The 19,572-nt window shown below is 41.9% G+C and overlaps 1 protein-coding gene and 3 long non-coding RNA genes across 4 annotated transcripts in view; 3 read left to right on the top strand and 1 right to left on the bottom strand.

Annotated features, from left to right (window-relative positions):
• The first annotated feature begins 363 nt into the window (after positions 1-363).
• LOC124880647 lies at positions 364-5,587 on the top strand. Its single transcript, XR_007041404.1, has 3 exons — positions 364-517; positions 3,588-3,687; positions 3,950-5,587. It is a non-coding gene; the product is annotated as an uncharacterized LOC124880647 (long non-coding RNA).
• A 4,486-nt stretch (positions 5,588-10,073) lies between these two features.
• On the top strand, positions 10,074-12,746 carry LOC124880654. The gene is made up of 2 exons (XR_007041414.1): positions 10,074-10,607; positions 12,530-12,746. It is a non-coding gene; the product is annotated as an uncharacterized LOC124880654 (long non-coding RNA).
• LOC124880633 lies at positions 12,747-14,933 on the bottom strand. The gene is made up of 3 exons (XR_007041390.1): positions 14,657-14,933; positions 13,692-14,060; positions 12,747-13,495 (listed from the first exon to the last, which is right to left on the bottom strand). It is a non-coding gene; the product is annotated as an uncharacterized LOC124880633 (long non-coding RNA).
• An 830-nt stretch (positions 14,934-15,763) lies between these two features.
• The window catches only part of LOC124881000 (Fc receptor-like protein 5), a 7,462-nt gene continuing 3,653 nt past the window's right edge, over positions 15,764-19,572 (top strand). Inside the window, exons 1-2 of the mRNA XM_047386478.1 lie at positions 15,764-15,794; positions 19,467-19,502. Of these exons, the coding sequence (XP_047242434.1) occupies positions 15,764-15,794; positions 19,467-19,502 (67 nt within the window). The remainder of the gene's footprint in view (positions 15,795-19,466; positions 19,503-19,572) is intronic.

The raw sequence follows: 19,572 nt of genomic DNA, 5'->3' as shown, positions 1-19,572 counted from the left end.
CTCATGCCTTGTCAAAAGAAGGTCAAAAAAAAGTGCACATCTTTGGAACAAAAAATAAATATCTTGACAGAAACAAAAACGCTTCTTTTCATGTAGTTGCTTGGCATAGTTTATATTGTTGCATTTCTTTCTTATGATTCGTCTCACATCTTGCATGGTGGTGTCTGGAACTTCGGCTGGGCATAGACTGAGTGAAAAAACATACAAAACCAAAAATTACTTCACCACCCACAATTAACACACATGTCAAACAGGCATAAAGCAGTGATTATCAATTATTTTCTATCCCCCTCAGGGAGCAGAAATGTATGTATTTTTTTAAATCCGTAAACCTGAGTAGCTTGCGCCTGGCGTTTTTTTTTTAGCGGAGCGCAGCGCAGCGCACCGCTTTGCGCGCTCTTGCGCACTCCGTGGTCAAAGGGTAGATCTGACGTCATAACAGCACGTCCTCGATGCTTCAACACCTCAGCAAGAAACATCCGCTGCATACATGAAGCTCGTCCGTCGCTCCCAACAGGTGATTTTTCTTTTCCCTTTGCAATCTGTGATCATTAGTGCAGCATCTGGCATGTTATACATTATTCATGTACAAGAAATACATTTTGTCTAAAGTTATTATTCGTAGTAGCTACTTGGCAAGAAGAACCAGAAGAACAACTGCAAGTGTCTGACATAACTGAAGATAAAAGCACAGCAACAGATGAACGACTTGAGCTAAAAATCATTTATATGTTGATGTGCTGCAGCCTTCATTTATGAGATACTTAGAGTGAATATTTCTGGTTAAAAAAAGAGTTTTAGTCGTTAGTATGGTTTTCCTTTTTTATGGCTGGCACCAAACTTCTGCTTTGGAAGCTGCCATTCGCCTTTATTTTCTATGAGTGTAATATTTGTTTACAGCTCCCAGTCAAAATAACATTTTTGCAAACACTGGACCAACATAATAATAATATATTCTTAATTAAAACATGAATAGACGTTGGTTATTTAGATTAACTCAACAAAACTCAGTTCTTTGTAGCTGAACTTCTAAACTCAAACCTATTTACTGACCCAAGTGCTAACATAAAGATCACCTTTAGTTTTGTAATCTGTAAAAAACATGCAAGCTTTAGATTCTTTTGTAATGCTAAAATGCTTGTATTCAATGCAACCTCAAACCTCACATATATACATAAAAAATCAAGTAATTGAAGCTTAAAATGCATTATGATTTATTAAAGGTGATGTTTGAATCTTATTGCATTTAAAGTAATAAAATCTTATTTAAAAATGAATTGATTTTTTTCTTGCATTTTCTCTTTCATATATTTCTACTATCTTAAGTTGCTACAGCAAAACAGAATTTTGTATTTGCTTACTCGATTAATCGGCAGAATAATCGATAGAAAACTCGATTACTAAAATAATCGTTTACAACAGCCCTCGTGTATTAACTCCATTTGTAACAGTAAAACAGTTTTCGATTCAAATAGCTAAGAAAAAAGTGAAAATGAATCAGTAGGAAGAGCATTTTTGTAGAACTTATGCAAAAACATTCAAACTGTGACCTTAAATGCAAGCAGCAAAACCTGTCATAGAGGGACTGAACATACATCACACCCCAATCAGCTACACTGAATAAGACAGAGCAATAACTGAGTGGGCAGCCTGCTGACGGTGGCATCACATGCAAGCCCTCTATAATTATATATTGTTTACCATCACATAGAAGCATAATTATTTGTTGTTTGATAGAATTGTTACATTTGTAGTGTTGATAGCGTGTACACATGTATGTCTTTTCATATTACAAGTGACAGTAACTGAATTAATATCATGTTCAATATTATAGTACATGGAACATTACAGACATATGCTCATAAAAGGAGAAAACAATATGTATGGATTTATTTTAGACACGTTTTGTCCTAAATTATATCCACTCACCAAGTATAGCATCACGTTTTGTGTTATCCAATAGTGGCTTTGACTCCACATCTTTGTGAGCCCCGGACTGCCTTCAGGTCAAGCTCGAATCGGGCAGCGTTTCTCTGCCATAGACGAGCACCGCGAGATCCCCAATGTACAATGCTGAGCTTGTAGTTCGCAGGGACTTCAGCTTTCATCTTTGGACTTTTACATCGTAGTCTGGCACAAGAGGCACCTGCTAAACATTTGATTCAAACCAGGGTACTTGTGGCCTCTCTGGAATCACTAACCAGTAGGTCACCACAGCCCCACAGCAATGTTACTCACCAAATAATGATTAAACAATTACATAAAGTATTTGGAAATCTACTCTATCTATTCATCTGAGCAGTGAATATGCATAGGCCTATACTTTATAGACTAACAGTCTATAAAGAAATCTGAGTGTCATACCGTTTCCTAATAGTATACGTCCAGGACAAAGTTTATCAATATTTTCATTCTAGCTTATGTGTGCAATCAAAAGATGTAAAGGGAAACTGTGTAGCAAACATCTCCCCACATGGATCAATAGTATACAGTAGCCATGCATTTTGAGGTAAACCATATCATCAGGGTCAGATAACACTGAGGAGAGGTGGGTGGAGAAACTGGTGGCTCTACAGAGGGTGTGGGTGTTGGCCAGGTGGATGCAGGAGTTGATATCTGAACGGTGATTCTTTCGATCACATCTTTCAGTTGTGTCACTACAACTGGAAGCTCTGTAAAAGAAATGAAAACAAGGGAACAAAAGCTTTGTGTCATCACTCTTTTTAGACCCATTAAAATTACATGGTTTGATGATTCTTTTTCTGTCAAAATTATAATTCAGTTTTGTATTTTTATAACAGACATGTAATAGCATCACTGTTGATGATTTAGTACTAGTTGCAGAATAAACTGCACCACTGATTCAGAAATGTGTAAAGAAAAAAGAAAAGTCACGTAAGTTATGGACTTGACCCATCATTAAATGTATTTAATTATCTGCTGATACTAATCAGACTTTAAGAAACTCAGATAGTCTTAGTATTGTGCCAAGTTCATGTAACTGATAACAAGAACATATATTTTAAATAATTTTAAAGATTTACAAAAAAAGGAATTACTAAGATTGGCATAATTATCTAACAGTGGGTAAAAACAGGAGAGTTCATTTCTTTACAAGTTTTATGCACATCTAAAATGATAAAAGAATGTCACTTCTGTTCTGAATTACAGTAAACTGGTGTCATACGAGGTTATTTATCCAGACAGCTATCTTTTGTGTTTGAACTTCATAATCCTCTTCTTCCACATCTTTCAGGTCAGCCATTATTGAAATGGAGTTTAAAATTGTAATATTAAATTATATCTATATTAATTCAGCAAACCTATTTTGAAAAGGACTAACCTTAAAGAAAAACAGTCAAACTTGCATCATGCATGCTAGCTTGTAGATTAGCTTTTTTCAAATCTATACAGCATAACTGGCTATGAGCGACAGGTTAAATTAATGATATCAAGGTAACTGGGAAGCAAAAACTTAACAACTTACCACCAAACATTAAAACCTTTACTGGGAAAAAGGTTGGACCGTTGGACTTTTTTATGCCTTTAATGTTCCACTTTACCTTTATCCATCCATCTTCTTCCAGATTAGGGCACTGGGTGATTAATTTTGGACATTGTTGCTGGTCATCAGTACTTATCCATGAAGAGATTCCAAGGAGTACAAAGTACAGATAAAACATAAAAGTAAGTAACAGATAATAAATTAAGAAGGCAATGATTGATGTCTAAAGCTGCTTACATTACTTTCTATAGTTGTTGTAGTTTCCATGGTGGCGGTGTGACGTTATTGTTCAGAGATTTGTTTAGCATTGCAATAAATGGCAGTTTCCAGGTGCATATTTATATTTTGGACTGGTTTAATATCGTGACAAGAACACTGGTTAATTAAAATGATCATGTACTATTTACATGAATGTATTTTTTAAATTATTGTTTTTTCTTTTAGGTGGGAAACTTTGACCTAATTCATTTATTGAATTTATTTCATATGTGATTTGTTTCCACAAATATTTATAGTAAAAAGTTTGCAATGTGGGCCACCAATTCTTGGGGAAAGATCGAGCGTGGTTTTGTTTTCAAAAGCACTAGGTACTTTTGCACACCGTACAGTCTCATTTGGAGGCTGGTTTGGGCCAGCTAAACCATCAATGATTACATTGCTGACAGCATTTGTTAAAGAAGCTTCATTATTAGAGACTGAAGGCATTGCCTGGCAGGACAGAAAAGGATAAAGTCATGTTTCCAAAGTGTTTGTGCTGATTTCTAGCTCTGATTCTGTGGCTCATCCATTGCTTCGCAACACTAAGCAGTTCAATGGTTTTTATGGCTGTGATTTTTGTTTGCACAGAGGTGGTAGATCCATACGAACAACCTGAACCCCTACTTAGAAATGAGAGGGATCATTTCAGTCATGCAATGTCAGGAACAACTAATGAACCAGTGTATGGAGTCAAAGGGCCATCTCCTTTAATGCAACTTCAACACTTCCAAATGATAAATGGCTTCATTCCTGACTATCAACACAATGTGTGTCTGGGAATCACTCGCTAACTCTCTACACTGTGGTTTGATTCAACAAACAGAGATTCCCCCTGGTTCATAGGTAAAGAGATTGATGAAGTTGATAGGCGACTTGTAAAAATAAAACCACCTGTTGAGATTACTAGGACACCAAGGTCACTGACTGAACGGAGGTTCTGGAAACCTTCAGAGTGGCGAGCATTTCTCCTTTTCTATTCTCTACCTGTATTGAAAGGCATACTGCCTGCAAGATTTTGGAACCATTTGTTCCTACTGGTGTTTGGCATATATACATTATTGCAGGATACCATTAAGACTGAAAGCATCTTGATAGCATCGCTAGCTCTAAAAAAATGTGTCATTGTTTTCCAAAGACTGTATGGGAAGAACAACATGACTTTTAATATTCACTTGCTAACACACATTGCTCAAAGTGTCAAACAATGGGGGCCATTATGGGCTACATCAACCTGTTCATTTGAACCCAATATGGGCAGTCTCAAGAAGTATTTTCATGGAACACAGTATGTCCGCTCACAAATTGTCAGAACATTTCTGTTGTGGAGAGAATTGCCAAAAAGAGCTAAGAACACTATCCATCCAGAAAATGAAAAGGTTAAGTCTTTTGTTGAAGAACTTTACTTTAATAAAATAAAAATAGAAAATTGTAAAATACTAACTGAAAGTGTCAGAGGTTTTGGTCATCCCCTGATACAAAAATGTATTAAAATACCATATAGGCTGGCCATTGCAAAGTTGTGTGGAAAAAAAAACATGTTCACATCAACTTTCTGCTTTTTGTTCATGTGCCAAACTATGTTGTGTTTTAGTTGAGGTACTTGCTAAATCAGACAGGCCTGAGTGTAAAGATTCACAGATTAGTGTTCAAAGTACTTTCATATATGAGGTTAAACACACTGAAACTGTTAATGCTGTCTGGCCTGACATGATTAAAACAAAATGTGTTCTTGTTGAAACAGATGATGCTATGTACATAACACCATTGCCAAACCCTTATGAGAGGGACTAGAACTTGATCAATAAAGTCAAGTCTGTTTCCCTGTTTCTGTGTATGTTTTTAAGGCACTAAACGTTAATACAATTGAGCACACATACTATACTGTAACTTAAACTCCAGCACAATATGATCTTGAACATGTAAGTTTATAACAGGGGTGATACCTCAAAGCAAATGTGTGTAATGAAAAATTTAAATGTAAGCATGAGTCTGACTTCACCTTATCCTGTATCTGGATCAAGATATTCCAAGTATCAGTACTTTGTTGCAGAAATAAAAGTTATACTAAAGTACAAGTATACGCTTCATTATTATAAGTTTAAGTCTTATTATTACAGTACTTAGTCATAGACTTCTCATTATACTTTTCAGTAGAAGTATACTTCACTATACTATTCTTAAGTATATAAAAGGTAGTTTATAAAAAGTAAACTTCAAGTATGCAGCCTCATTTTAAGTATAAAATAAGTGTACACTTCAATAAACTACTTTTTGCGAACTGGATCCAAGAATCATACGATCCTGCGATCATATGCACTAAGTAAAGTAGAAATGAAGTGTTGTTTGTGTGTCTGGTATTCATTCATGAACGGAGTAATTAAGGTACAAACGTGCCTCGACTTTTCTCTCTGAGGTCAACAGAAGCAAACTGTGTTCAGAAGAGTTCCCAGCAGAGACCCTGTCTCTACGACGCCGAGTTTTCCGGTCTGAAGGAAGGACAACTGGACCGCATCACCATGGTTGCAGCAGTAACGTGCAGTTCAGGCGGCCCAGCAATCACCATGGTTACAGCAGTAACGTGTAGTTCAGGCGGCCCAGCAATCACCATGCTTACAGCAGTAACGTGCAGTTCAGGCGGCCCAGCAATCACCATGGTTACAGCAGTAACGTGTAGTTCAGGCGGCCCAGCAATCACCATGGTTACAGCAGTAACGTGCAGTTCAGGCGGCCCAGCAATCACCATGGTTGCAGCAGTAACGTGCAGTTCAGGCGGCCCAGCAATCACCATGGTTACAGCAGTAACGTGTAGTTCAGGCGGCCCAGCAATCACCATGCTTACAGCAGTAACGTGCAGTTCAGGCGGCCCAGCAATCACCATGGTTACAGCAGTAACGTGCAGTTCAGGCGGCCCAGCAATCACCATGGTTGCAGCAGTAACGTGTAGTTCAGGCGGCCCAGCAATCACCATGGTTGCAGCAGTAACGTGCAGTTCAGGCGGCCCAGCAATCACCATGGTTACAGCAGTAACGTGTAGTTCAGGCGGCCCAGCAATCACCATGGTTACAGCAGTAACGTGCAGTTCAGGCGGCCCAGCAATCACCATGGTTGCAGCAGTAACGTGTAGTTCAGGCGGCCCAGCAATCACCATGGTTGCAGCAGTAACGTGCAGTTCAGGCGGCCCAGCAATCACCATGGTTACAGCAGTAACGTGTAGTTCAGGCGGCCCAGCAATCACCATGCTTACAGCAGTAACGTGTAGTTCAGGCGGCCCAGCAATCACCATGGTTGCAGCAGTAACGTGTAGTTCAGGCGGCCCAGCAATCACCATGGTTGCAGCAGTAACGTGCAGTTCAGGCGGCCCAGCAATCACCATGGTTGCAGCAGTAACGTGTAATTCAGGCGGCCCAGCAATCACCATGGTTGCAGCAGTAACGTGTAGTTCAGGCGGCCCAGCAATCACCATGCTTACAGCAGTAACGTGTAGTTCAGGCGGCCCAGCAATCACCATGGTTACAGCAGTAACGTGTAATTCAGGCGGCCCAGCAATCACCATGGTTACAGCAGTAACGTGTAATTCAGGCGGCCCAGCAATCACCATGGTTACAGCAGTAACGTGTAGTTCAGGCGGCCCAGCAATCACCATGGTTACAGCAGTAACGTGCAGTTCAGGCGGCCCAGCAATCACCATGGTTACAGCAGTAACGTGCAGTTCAGGCGGCCCAGCAATCACCATGGTTACAGCAGTAACGTGCAGTTCAGGCGGCCCAGCAATCACCATGCTTACAGCAGTAACGTGCAGTTCAGGCGGCCCAGCAATCACCATGGTTACAGCAGTAACGTGCAGTTCAGGCGGCCCAGCAATCACCATGCTTACAGCAGTAACGTGTAGTTCAGGCGGCCCAGCAATCACCATGGTTACAGCCGTAACGTGTAGTTCAGGCGGCCCAGCAATCACCATGGTTACAGCAGTAACGTGCAGTTCAGGCGGCCCAGCAATCACCATGGTTACAGCAGTAACGTGCAGTTCAGGCGGCCCAGCAATCACCATGGTTACAGCAGTAACGTGCAGTTCAGGCGGCCCAGCAACACGAGTGAAGTTGGTTCCTCTCGTTTGCTTTTCAACTCTTCTTTTCATTCATTCTGATCCGATCCGGTTGACTCCTGGCTGAACAGTGAAAGTTCTCCAGAGGATGAACAGAACCCTGACTGCTGCCACGGTCTGGAGCAGGAAACTCACAGAATAAATCTTTATTTTAATTCACATTCATTGGAAAAGAGTCTCTAAAGTCAATGTGAAAACTAAACCCGACCCATTATCCAGCAGTTTTAGCACCACCTTCACAGCTCTCTGAAGGTCCTGCCACAGCATCTCGGTCAGGTTCAGTTCTGAACTTTGACTGGGCCATTGATGCACCTTCATTCTTTCTATTTTAGTAAATTCTGTTGTAATTTTTCTGCTGTACTGGGACCATTGGGAAACCCAGTTTGGACCAAGCTGCAGATGATGGACAGATGGACTCACATTTGACTCCAGGCTTCAAGCAGGCCCAAATCATCCGCGCTCCACCACCATGCTTGAAAGTAGGATGGAGGTATTTGTGCCAGTGTCTTGTGTTTGGTTTTATCTCAACATGGTTCTGTGCAAAATGTCCAAACTTCTCTACTTTGGTCTCATCGGTCCAAATGACATCGGTCCAGAAGTCTTGTCCTTCATTCAAACGCAGCATCACAAACCCAAGTCCTGGAGCCACACTGTTTCTAGAGAGAAGGATCCAACGTCCACTCCTGCGATGTCCACTGCTGGTTTCTACAGTAGTGATGAATTCCTGGTGTGTGATTATAACTCAGAGTTTAGGTTTTATTCATTAATTCAAACTAAACAGGCAGTAAAACATCAAAAGTTATTTTCTATGTAAACTAACAGTAATGGACACCATCTGGACGTGAAAACCTCCAACCTCCGTCAGAAATACTTTTCCTTACAGCATTAAGTTGGATTAAATAGAATCAGTCACAGAGCTCTGCATTTACAGATAGAAGAGAAACCGCCGCTTCAACGAAGAGATTCGTTAAAAGAAATAATCGTATCTAAATGAGGTCCAGTTTTCACCTCTGCAAAGTAAAGCACAGACCAACCTTCAGTATCATCAGCATGTTTCTAGCTCCATTCTGACTGGAAACAGCTTCATGCTGCCCCCTTGTGACGGAAAAATGGCAAAGCATCGACGTGTCCTGTTCAAATCTGGTTTATTCAGTTCAGTTTATTTAGTTTCAGTCAGACGACACAATGATCCATCATAAGGACACATAAAGAATAATCAGTGAGACTGAAACAGACAGAAGCTGGGTGTTTTCATGCCCAACTCTAAGTTTACAGCCTCTAACAAGTTACCTTTAATATAAGGACAAAATACAGAAGAAAAAAGAACATTTTTATGAGCTTCATCTCAAAGTATAAATTCATTCAGTCATATAACTATTTAAAATGTGACATTTTTAAAAAGTAATTACATGTTTATCTCTATACTAACATTAACTGAGCTGTAAGAACAGACAAGCATCTCTGTTTTAAACCTTTTCCAGTAACCGTCTCTGGTCAGTATTAAGGATTAAAAGCTGATTTAACTGAGTGACGTAAAACCCAACATGTGATTAATTTCACCTCTTTTAAATTTAGAATCCGTGAATCTGGAGGTCATTAAAATGATAACATGGTAAATATTAATGTTATCAATTTTAAGGTTATCAAATTTAACGTTGCCTGTTTTCATTCACTGCCTTGAGTTTAGCTCCTCTGTTTTTACCATTTCTCCTTCAGGCCCATAAAGTCATCTTGTTGGTTTACAATCTGGATCTCCTCCCTCTCCTTACCTCCTCCGGTTCCTCAGCCAGTTTCTCTTTTCTTATCTCCGTCTTTTAAACACTTGTGGTCAATAACCAAACTGCATCAGGTAACTTTGGAGAGCAGCTTTGAGCGAGTCATGCAGTTTTCACAATAAAACACGACCTCAATGAACAGTTGGTTTATTTCAGGAGCTCCATCACTGAGTGAAACACATTATATAGATTAATACCTCACAGACTTTGTTTTCAAGCCCTTATTTCTGGTAATTATGGAGATTTTCTGCTTCCAGTCAACATATTTATTACATTTAAGATTAAAATATTACATTAGATCAATCAAAAACAGAAATGTTGCTTGAAGGTTGTTATATTCAGAGTGGACTCAGAAAAATTCCCATTGCTACAGTAGATGTAGGAGTGTCTCATTGTGTCACAGGAGACAAAGCAGAACCAGTATCCAGTCAATGTCCTGCAGTCTTCACAGAGATTTTCCTGGACACTGAAGCCTGCAGACATTCATCCGAGCTGATTCAGCAGCTGCACCTTCATCCTGCAGAGTCATCCTCCTCACTGTCAGCAGCTAATTATCAAGCTATCTGCAGACAAGGTTCTGCTTGTCTCAGGAGACCATGAGGGTTTGTATTATTTACCGTCAGGACGTCCTCCTCTTACCACAGACAGGTATGAAGACACACCCTGCAATGTGCTCAAGCAAGTCCAACATCAGCTTTCTATGGGTCGTACCCGGTAATGATGTTAGTTCTGTGTTGTTTTCTGCTTCTGTTCAGAACTCAGACCTGAACCACCGTAACAGGAAGTTGATTCTTTCCTGCATCTGCTGATAATTTTCTTATCATCTATGAAACAACGAGTTCTTTCGGCCCAAAGATCGATGTGTTAAACCGGAGCCTTGGTAGTCCCAACACCAGGGTGTCAAACTCCAGTCCTTCAGGACAGTCGTCCTCAGATGTCTCTGCTTCAGCACAATAAAATCAAACAGGTAATTAGTAGAACTTTGCAGAACTTGATTTCAGACCGAAGAGGAATTCAGCCGTCTGATGAAGGGGCGTTGAACCACGGACACATGTGGAAGTTCCAGGACACCGGCCTTCAAGGACAGGTTTTGGACCCCCATCCTCCATGCGAGGGGCGTCCACCTCCGGTCCTGGAGAGAGTAGCTGTGGGTGTTCTGGTCTCATATTTGACTCCATGATACCTTGGCATACTGAGGTGTTCTGGGTCCATTCTCATGACCTCAGGTCCTTTGGCTGCAAAATGAGCCCACATCCTCATCCCTCCACCACTGTGCTTGACAGATGTTATGAGATGCTGTGGTTGGTTTTCTCCTAACAGGTTGCTCTATGTTATGTTCAAACATCTCTGCTTTATCACCTCTAACCTCTCCTGTAGCCCTCCAAAACAAGCCATATTTGTTCACAGTTCATTATCTTGCTATGGAGCCCAACATTTAACACAGTAACTGAGACCTGTTGAGTCTTGGGCTTTGACTTTACACTTGTGAATAATTTTTCTCTGTAGAATGATGGACTTCAGATAGATTGGAAATGACCCTATGACCCATCCCAGATTGATGGGCAGCAACAGTTGCTCCTATAAGACCATTGCTGATATCTTTCCGCCCTGACATTGTGTTGGCAGACATCTAGATTCTCCGACCAACCAAGACTCCTGGATTTCTAGAAGTGCTCTCACCGACCATGACCGGTGAATCGGTGCATTTGATTATCAGCACCTCACTGCTTTCTTTGTTATGTCCTGTGGAAAAGGGAAGGGTGTACTTAGTTTTTAAAACCCAGTTTGCATAATAATTAACATCAGAAGGAAATCTGTTGTGTTTTTCTACACTTGAGTTAAACTTACTGGGAAGACTGGGAGTGTTTGCATGGTTTCCAGTAAGGCAGCTCCTCCCAGAGTGAGTCAACAACTGGATTTACAGTAAAACATCTGAGTCACGATAAAAACACTGATGGTCCTGTTAAGAGTACCATAAAGTACCATAAAGTACCATAAAGTACAACATAGAGTGTATGGCATCAGTTTTAGTTGAATCAATGGTTTCTGTCTCCTGTGTTTCTGGTCATAAGAGGAAATATCAGTTTTTATTAAATTCCTTATTCAGATCTGAAGGAGAAAGAAACTGAGGCTTCATTATTACTGTGATGCATCACAAACTTCAACATTTTTATTAAACCTTCTGCTGGTTCTGACATGTTAATTATATTTAATCTATTTAGACCCATCATTAGTTTTTTACAGTGCATGAACTTCAGGTCACCTGATTAATATTTTATTATTAACCAACTTGGAAACATTTTGTTCTGCGCATTCAGAACAAAAACAAGCCAGATTCATTTTAAGCCCTAACATCTCCACCCACCAGTCCCTTTGGTTCTGGTTGGACCAGTTTCTATGATTAAATGGTTACATTTGTTATTCTTAGCCCAGGTAATCATTTACCTTCATCATAAAGCAAAAACAATCAGATCAAAGGTCAACAAATGTAACTGAAAGGAGACAGTAAGCTGGTGTAAATGGGAGTGTTTGAAGCTTTGGAACCGGTTCCAATCGGTACCACTGGTCTAACAATGGCATCACTGTAACAAAGAGCTGCCTTCAAGCACGCTGCATGACGAGTTCATAACTTTAATTAATGAAGAACTGCTTGGTAACTTGATGAGGCTACAGCAGGACATCAGGTTTTCTAAGGTTTATTTAAATACATTGACATTTTTAGATTTGATCTTTCAGGTTTTCCTGTTTTATGAACTTGAACAGTTCATCGAGTCTCGCTCTCACACACTTTAAGATCTAAACATAAAATATTCACATTTAAATAAATCATTTCTGATCTAAACACCACACTGCTGTTTTTATTTCCATGTCTTCTTGATTTCTTCTCAGGTTAGAGATGAAAGCAGCACCGACACAGAAACCAAAGGAATGATAAACTCTAGAACAAAGCATCCAGAAAGTGTCTAGATGTGGCTGGAAGGTCAGATATCTTCATCTGGTCCAAGAAGAGCAGAAGTTCTGCTGAACTCTCGGTCCAATCTGACAATGACTGGTTCTATAGCAAACTGTGCTTCTTTCATTAAAGTATGATTCATTTGACATAAAACATGACAAACAGTTTTATTTCATAACTTTATCATTTGTTTGAATCCATATTTGTAAACATGACTCCATGTTGTTTGGTAGCATCTGGGTCACATCTGCAGCAGGTTGGTTCAGACAGAACTGCGAGTCAGTGGGGTTTGCTTGGGACTGCTTCCTTTGGTTCTAGATCTCTGATGTTTCATAGAAATATAATAAGCAGAAGCTCCAAACATATTAAATAAGATGACCGTCATCATTAGAAAATGTTCAGAAGATTCTCTGTGAGGTCAAACGTTTCAGCGAGTAAAACGGCTCCTCCTGGTTTCCATGAGATCTCAAAGGACAGCAGCCGTTAAAAGTCAGTTTACAGCGAAATAAGGACAGAGGATGTCGCTCTGCTTCAGTATGGACCGTTTCCGTGGTAACCAGACTGCTATGCTAAATCTGGTACAACCATCTCCTCTTAGGTCCTCAGGACGGGCTTTTCTTATCGTTTCTTGTTCTTGTTTTGGATGAAGCAGTTTCACAGAACCATCAACTGATTCAGGACACTCAGGGGTCCTGACCTCTGGTCAGAGGTCGTAGACATCAATGTCTACTTCCCAGCTGAAGGTTCAGCAGGAACATCTGGGTCTTCTGACTTGAAAAAGTCTTTTTTTTTTATATATCACCAAACCCACAGATGCAAAACTAACATTAGAAGACTAACTGTAGGTCCGACAGATCCGGCCTTGTTTCTTGAAACCTTGTTCCACCTGCCTCTAGAGACACCTGCAGAACAGAACCAGGTGTTAGTATGAGCTGTCAGGTAGGAGATGACTGAAGAACATCATCTACTGATCTCAGACCAGCTGCTGTCTACAGAGACTCATCAATAAAACACAAACATCTGATCTGAGATGTTTCACTGTCACATCAAGAACCAGGAAGCTGCTGAAAGCTCTGATCCAGAGACAAACGGACTCACCTGGAGGAGGAGAAGGAGCTACATCCAAGATGATGATGCTGATGGGATCAGAATCCAGATTAGCTCTCTTCCTGATTTTATTTCCTGTCTGGAAAACTCTGCACTCATATGTTCCTCAGTCATCAGTCCTCACGTTCTTCAGAACCAAAGACACGTCTCCATCCTTCATCTTCCTGTCCTGCAGATCCACCCGGTTCCTAAAAGATGGATGCTGGTAGAAGGGAACAACTTGCTCGTCTCTGTACAGAAACACATATTCTGGGTCCAGATCTGCTCTGCTCCACTCTACAGCGATGACAGGTCTGTTGTCAGGAGCTCGGCATGGCAGAAGGATGTTCTGTCCAGGTTCTACTGTGAAGATCCTCTGACCTGCAGGAGAGAAAACAAAGCAAAGCAGAGCAGAGCCGTTAAAGATCATCGTGGTAAAAAGGTTGGTTCTGATCATGTTACCCAGAACCCTGATCATGTGTGACTCAGCAGAATATTCAGCTCTGCTTCCTAGCTGAGACCTAAGGTCTGCTGCAGCTGTTCTGTTCAGTTTCAATAAAATGTCCAAAGATCCAGAACAGGATTCAGAACCTGCATGATTTCATCTACTGCAGAAACGTGGTCCAAAGATCTCTGGTCTGATGGTCCCAAGTGTGACCAGAGGGCATCGTTCAACCATTGAAGAAGCATCAGGTGACAGGTCCAGCAAGAGCAAGAGCTTGTTGTTTCAAAGGTTCTTGTGTTAATGTAGAGATGATACTTGAACAAATAATAAAATTAAAAAGAAATTTAAAAAAGTAAATCAATAAATAAAAATAGAGATTATTTTTAATAATCAAAATAAATGAACAAATGAAAGAGATGATTTTTAATCCCACTTTTAGTTAGGAAACAACTAGTTTTAGCGGTCATACAGGACTTTGCTACCAGTAATAATAATAATAATAATATTAATAATGAATTAATAAACAATTTACCTTTAGATGCAGAAGAGCAGAAGACGGTTTTCAGCAGTAAAAGGTATAAAAACACAGCAGCAGGCATTGTGTCCTTTCTTTGGTGTTCATCCGGATCTCAAACAGAATTTTAACCCATAAATAAAATATTAAAAACTCTGCGAGATCCTTTTAATCTGTGATACTAATCTAGCAGCAGCGCGTCCTGATCTCTTAGCTTCAGATATATGTAGAATAATGCAGAGAAACTGTCAACTCCTCTAGAAATCACTGTTTACTTCCTCTGTGTTGATTCTAGTCTGCGCAACAGCTGCGGAGTCCTGCCCTAAAGAGCGACTTTATGGCAAGACGATTGCGTATTTATTCAAGCATCACTTAGCTCTCTGTGACTCATTCTTTGGATATTTCTTCAAGCTACTGTAGTTCATCATTTTGGGGCTCTAGTTGAAATAAACCGTATACGTCTGATCAGCTGGAGGCACTAACTAGCAGGAACAAATCTACGAAGCAACGAACCCACCAGAAGGTCACAAAGATCAAATGACGTCACTCTGTCATAGTTAACTTGTAGGAACTGGACTGGAAAAGCCTAAAATGTAAAGTATTCGACTAGTTGTAGAACTAGTTAACTAGTACACCTCTGATTTAATTGTTTTTTGTGGCACTACTAACGCAACCTGGTTTCCCAACATGGCTTCAGCTGTTGATGTTCAGACTAAACCGACAGTCGATGTAAACCGAGCTTCAGCAGCTCCAGTCACAAAGAAAACCACATCCTGGAGTCCAAAAACAAATGAAGAAAGTTTTCATGTTTAAAGTGATTAAAACGCTCCTCAACAGAGGCTGACTAGTCATGATTAAATGTCCAGCACCTCCTTCTAGTGGTTAGATTAGATACCACAAGGTTTCAGCTTTTTGATAATGAATACATTTGTTAATAAACAAATACTTTAATTGCCTAATTGGGGAATTATTTTCGTGGTGGAAAATCATATTCCTGCAAATGAAATCAAGTGAAATAGAAACAAACAGGAACAAGAATAAAAACAAGCTGTGTTCATACAAATAGGGCGGGTTCAACACATCCTGTGCAGAAGGACAGGAGGCTTTAGATCATTAAGAGTTACGATGAAGGAATCATCTCTACAAAGTCTGCTCTGTAAGTAGGAAACCTGTTTCTGTCTGTTTAAACCTGTACTTCCTGCTCTGTTTGTACCTGAGGATGGAGGGACAGAGGTCTGAACTCCAGGTAGGTTAGTTATATGAGTAAGGAAAGAGCAGGCAGGTTCTTAGAATGACATTATTCATCTGAACTAGAAACCATCACATGTGTAACATTGTTTTTATAGTATTTACAACAAGCTCTCTATTTTATGCTTTTTCATCATAAGTATTAGAACCTTTCATTCAGTAAAGAAGAGGAACTCTGAGTTCTCAGAGCTGAAAACACGTTAACCTGAGACTAGTTAACTGTTGTCCTCGGTGACCTTGTCTGCCATACATGACTCGAACTGGTCAGTTTGTTAGGTACATCTCGCTAGTCCTGGTTGGGACCTTCTTCTGGCTTCGGAAATCTCTTCATTATAAATTAAACATGGTGTTAAGAACCTGAGACTCTGTGGTCATAAAGCGACAGACAGGGTCAGAAGTAATACTCAGGTAGAAACCTCCACACCATGACACCACCAGCACCAGCTCCACCAGCACCAGCTCCACCAGCAGCAGCACCAGCTCCACCAGCAGCAGCTCCAGCTCCACCAGCAGCAGCTCCAGCTCCACCAGCAGCAGCACCAGCTCCACCAGCAGCAGCACCAGCTCCACCAGCAGCAGCTCCAGCTCCACCAGCAGCAGCTCCAGCTCCACCAGCAGCAGCTCCAGCTCCACCAGCAGCAGCTCCAGCTCCACCAGCAGCAGCTCCAGCTCCACCAGCAGCAGCACCAGCTCCACCAGCAGCAGCACCAGCTCCACCAGCAGCAGCACCAGCTCCACCAGCAGCAGCACCAGCTCCACCAGCACCAGCTCCACCAGCAGCAGCTCCAGCTCCACCAGCAGCAGCACCAGCTCCACCAGCAGCAGCACCAGCTCCACCAGCAGCAGCTCCAGCTCCACCAGCAGCAGCACCAGCTCCACCAGCACCAGCTCCACCAGCAGCAGCACCAGCTCCACCAGCAGCAGCTCCAGCTCCACCAGCAGCAGCTCCAGCTCCACCAGCAGCAGCTCCAGCTCCACCAGCAGCAGCTCCAGCTCCACCAGCAGCAGCACCAGCTCCACCAGCAGCAGCACCAGCTCCACCAGCAGCAGCTCCAGCTCCACCAGCAGCAGCACCAGCTCCACCAGCACCAGCTCCACCAGCAGCAGCTCCAGCTCCACCAGCAGCAGCACCAGCTCCACCAGCAGCAGCACCAGCTCCACCAGCAGCAGCTCCAGCTCCACCAGCACCAGCTCCACCAGCAGCAGCACCAGCTCCACCAGCAGCAGCACCAGCTCCACCAGCAGCAGCTCCAGCTCCACCAGCAGCAGCACCAGCTCCACCAGCAGCAGCTCCAGCTCCACCAACAGCAGCACCAGCTCCACCAGCAGCAGCTCCAGCTCCACCAGCAGCAGCACCAGCTCCACCAGCACCAGCTCCACCAGCAGCAGCACCAGCTCCACCAGCAGCAGCACCAGCTCCACCAGCAGCAGCTCCAGCTCCACCAGCAGCAGCACCAGCTCCACCAGCAGCAGCTCCAGCTCCACCAGCAGCAGCAGCAGGCTGAGCTGTTGATTTTAGCCAGAATGGATCCATTCTTTCATGTTGTTGACACCAAGTTCTGACCCGACCATCTGAATGTTGCAGCTGAAACTGAGACTCATCGGACCAGACAAGGTTTCTCTAATTATTGTCCAGTTTCAGTCAGCCGGGGGGAATTTTAAGTTCAGTTTCCTGGTCTAGGCTGACAGTTATGGTACCTGGTGCAGTCATCAGCTGCTGTAGCCCATTCTGCTTTCAGGTTCCACTCGGGTGTTCATAGATGATGTTCTTCACACCTCGGTTGTGACCAGAGGTTATCTGAGCTGCTGCTGCTTGCCATATAATCCTGAACCTGTCTGTTCATTGCACTTTGACCTTAGACACCATCACAGCACTACTGTCCACAGAACCACTGCTCCATGGAAAGTTTCTCTTTTCTTTGTAAACCTGACAGATGTGGGAACATCCCAGCAGATCAACAGGTTCTGAAATGCTTAGACCAGCCTGTCTGGCACCAACAACCGGGCCAGGTTCAAAGTTCTTGATCATCCTGAGGCTCGGTTTGAAATTGAGCTTTTTTAAAACTTATCTAGATGCATCAACCCAGCGTTTGTTTTAAGCAGGTATAACATAAAAAGTGTCCAGAAAGAGGATATTGTATAATTAGATGCTATTATGTTTGGTTTTCACGTTGAAAAATCATATCAATGTTTTCTCTGACAGTGATTTAGGTTTTAACCCTGATTTAACGGACAGATTCCTCTCAGTTAGTGTCTTATTTACAAGTTATATTAGTCCAGAACAGATCTAACAGACTCCTGCCAACTAATCGATCCCTGCACAACAGATCATTTCACTACAGCACATTTTTAATAATAGTTCTGGGTGAATAATCAGCAGATAAAACAGGAGTTAAAGTCAGTCTCATCAGGATCCCTCAGCAGCATTTTACCAGATTAATCCTGTAAAAGTCCCTGCAGGGATCAAGTGAACCAGAAAGAAATGTTACTGGTTAAAGGAAACGCTGCAGAGTCCTGAGAAACATTTTAAGGTTGTCTCATGTTGAAAGACATTTAAAGTGGGGCAGAAAATGTGTGTGATTTTTAGTGATGTCTCAGCAATGAATGCATGAAACCATCGCAGTTTAAACCGCATGCTTCAACCTAACAGTGCTAATGGATTAAAAGGGGGATTTTTGAAATGAAAAACAAATCTTAACTAATGCTGGACCCTATTAGACAATATGGTAAACAGGCCAGATGATGCAAAAAGATACTTAATGTGGAAAAGGTTCTCAAATCCTCCAGATGAGACAAATGAACACGTCAGAGCTGTTTGTGTGTTTGACCTGTGAGGTCACCAAGAAAGAGGAGCATCTATATCAACAGTCTGTGAAAGGTTTTAATTGAATGAACTCAGGCTTAACTTTAGTCTGGAGGGAGAGCTTCAGTAAACCAGTGATGACATCAGACCCAGTTGTTCCCAGTCAGCCGACACCAATTCAATCCCACCTGAGCTGAGACACAGAGACAGGGAGGGGTTGTCCCATTTGTCTTAATTATGAATAGAAGTAATTGCTGTCATTTTGTTCCTTTCCACTGTCAGCTGGTGCTTGACCTGCACCAACTGACAGTGGAACCAGGAGGGATTGCTGCAAAGCCAATGGCTTGATGCAACTGGCTCAGATATAAACCATTTTACCAACTGACCTTAGAGAGACTTTAACTGTGATTCAACACATGCCAAATCCCTGACCGAACGCTCTGGAGTTTACCGTCACCAAAGATGTGCTTCGGGTCAAGGGTCAGGGATGAGGGGGTGCCATGACATCAATGAAACTGGAAACTGTTGTTTACTGTGGCCCTCAAACCTTTGGGGCCCCTCGCCGCTGCCCTGGTTCATCTCTGTCTGAAGTGTGGCCCTGTCCAGCATCATGTGACCTAGCGTCTGTTAGCTTAGCATGGCTCATAAACACACATAACAATCAATCCTTTGTAGATATGGTTAACTATGTCAGATTAAAGGTTATATCTGGAACTCTGCTTGATGAGCTTCAACCGTCTTCAGTCCGTTAACCCAGATGTTCTGTTTCCTCTGTAGTCCTCAACTTGCTGCTGTGGAGTCTCACAAACCAAGGTTAGTCAACCGTTTCTGGTCCGAAAATATTTAACAGCTGCTGGTAAACATTTAGTTTTAATATAGAAGA

This window comes from Girardinichthys multiradiatus, chromosome 14 (assembly GCF_021462225.1).
Source record: "Girardinichthys multiradiatus isolate DD_20200921_A chromosome 14, DD_fGirMul_XY1, whole genome shotgun sequence".
NCBI classification, from domain to species: Eukaryota; Metazoa; Chordata; class Actinopteri; order Cyprinodontiformes; family Goodeidae; genus Girardinichthys; species Girardinichthys multiradiatus.
This window is presented reverse-complemented; position numbering and strand designations above follow the sequence as displayed.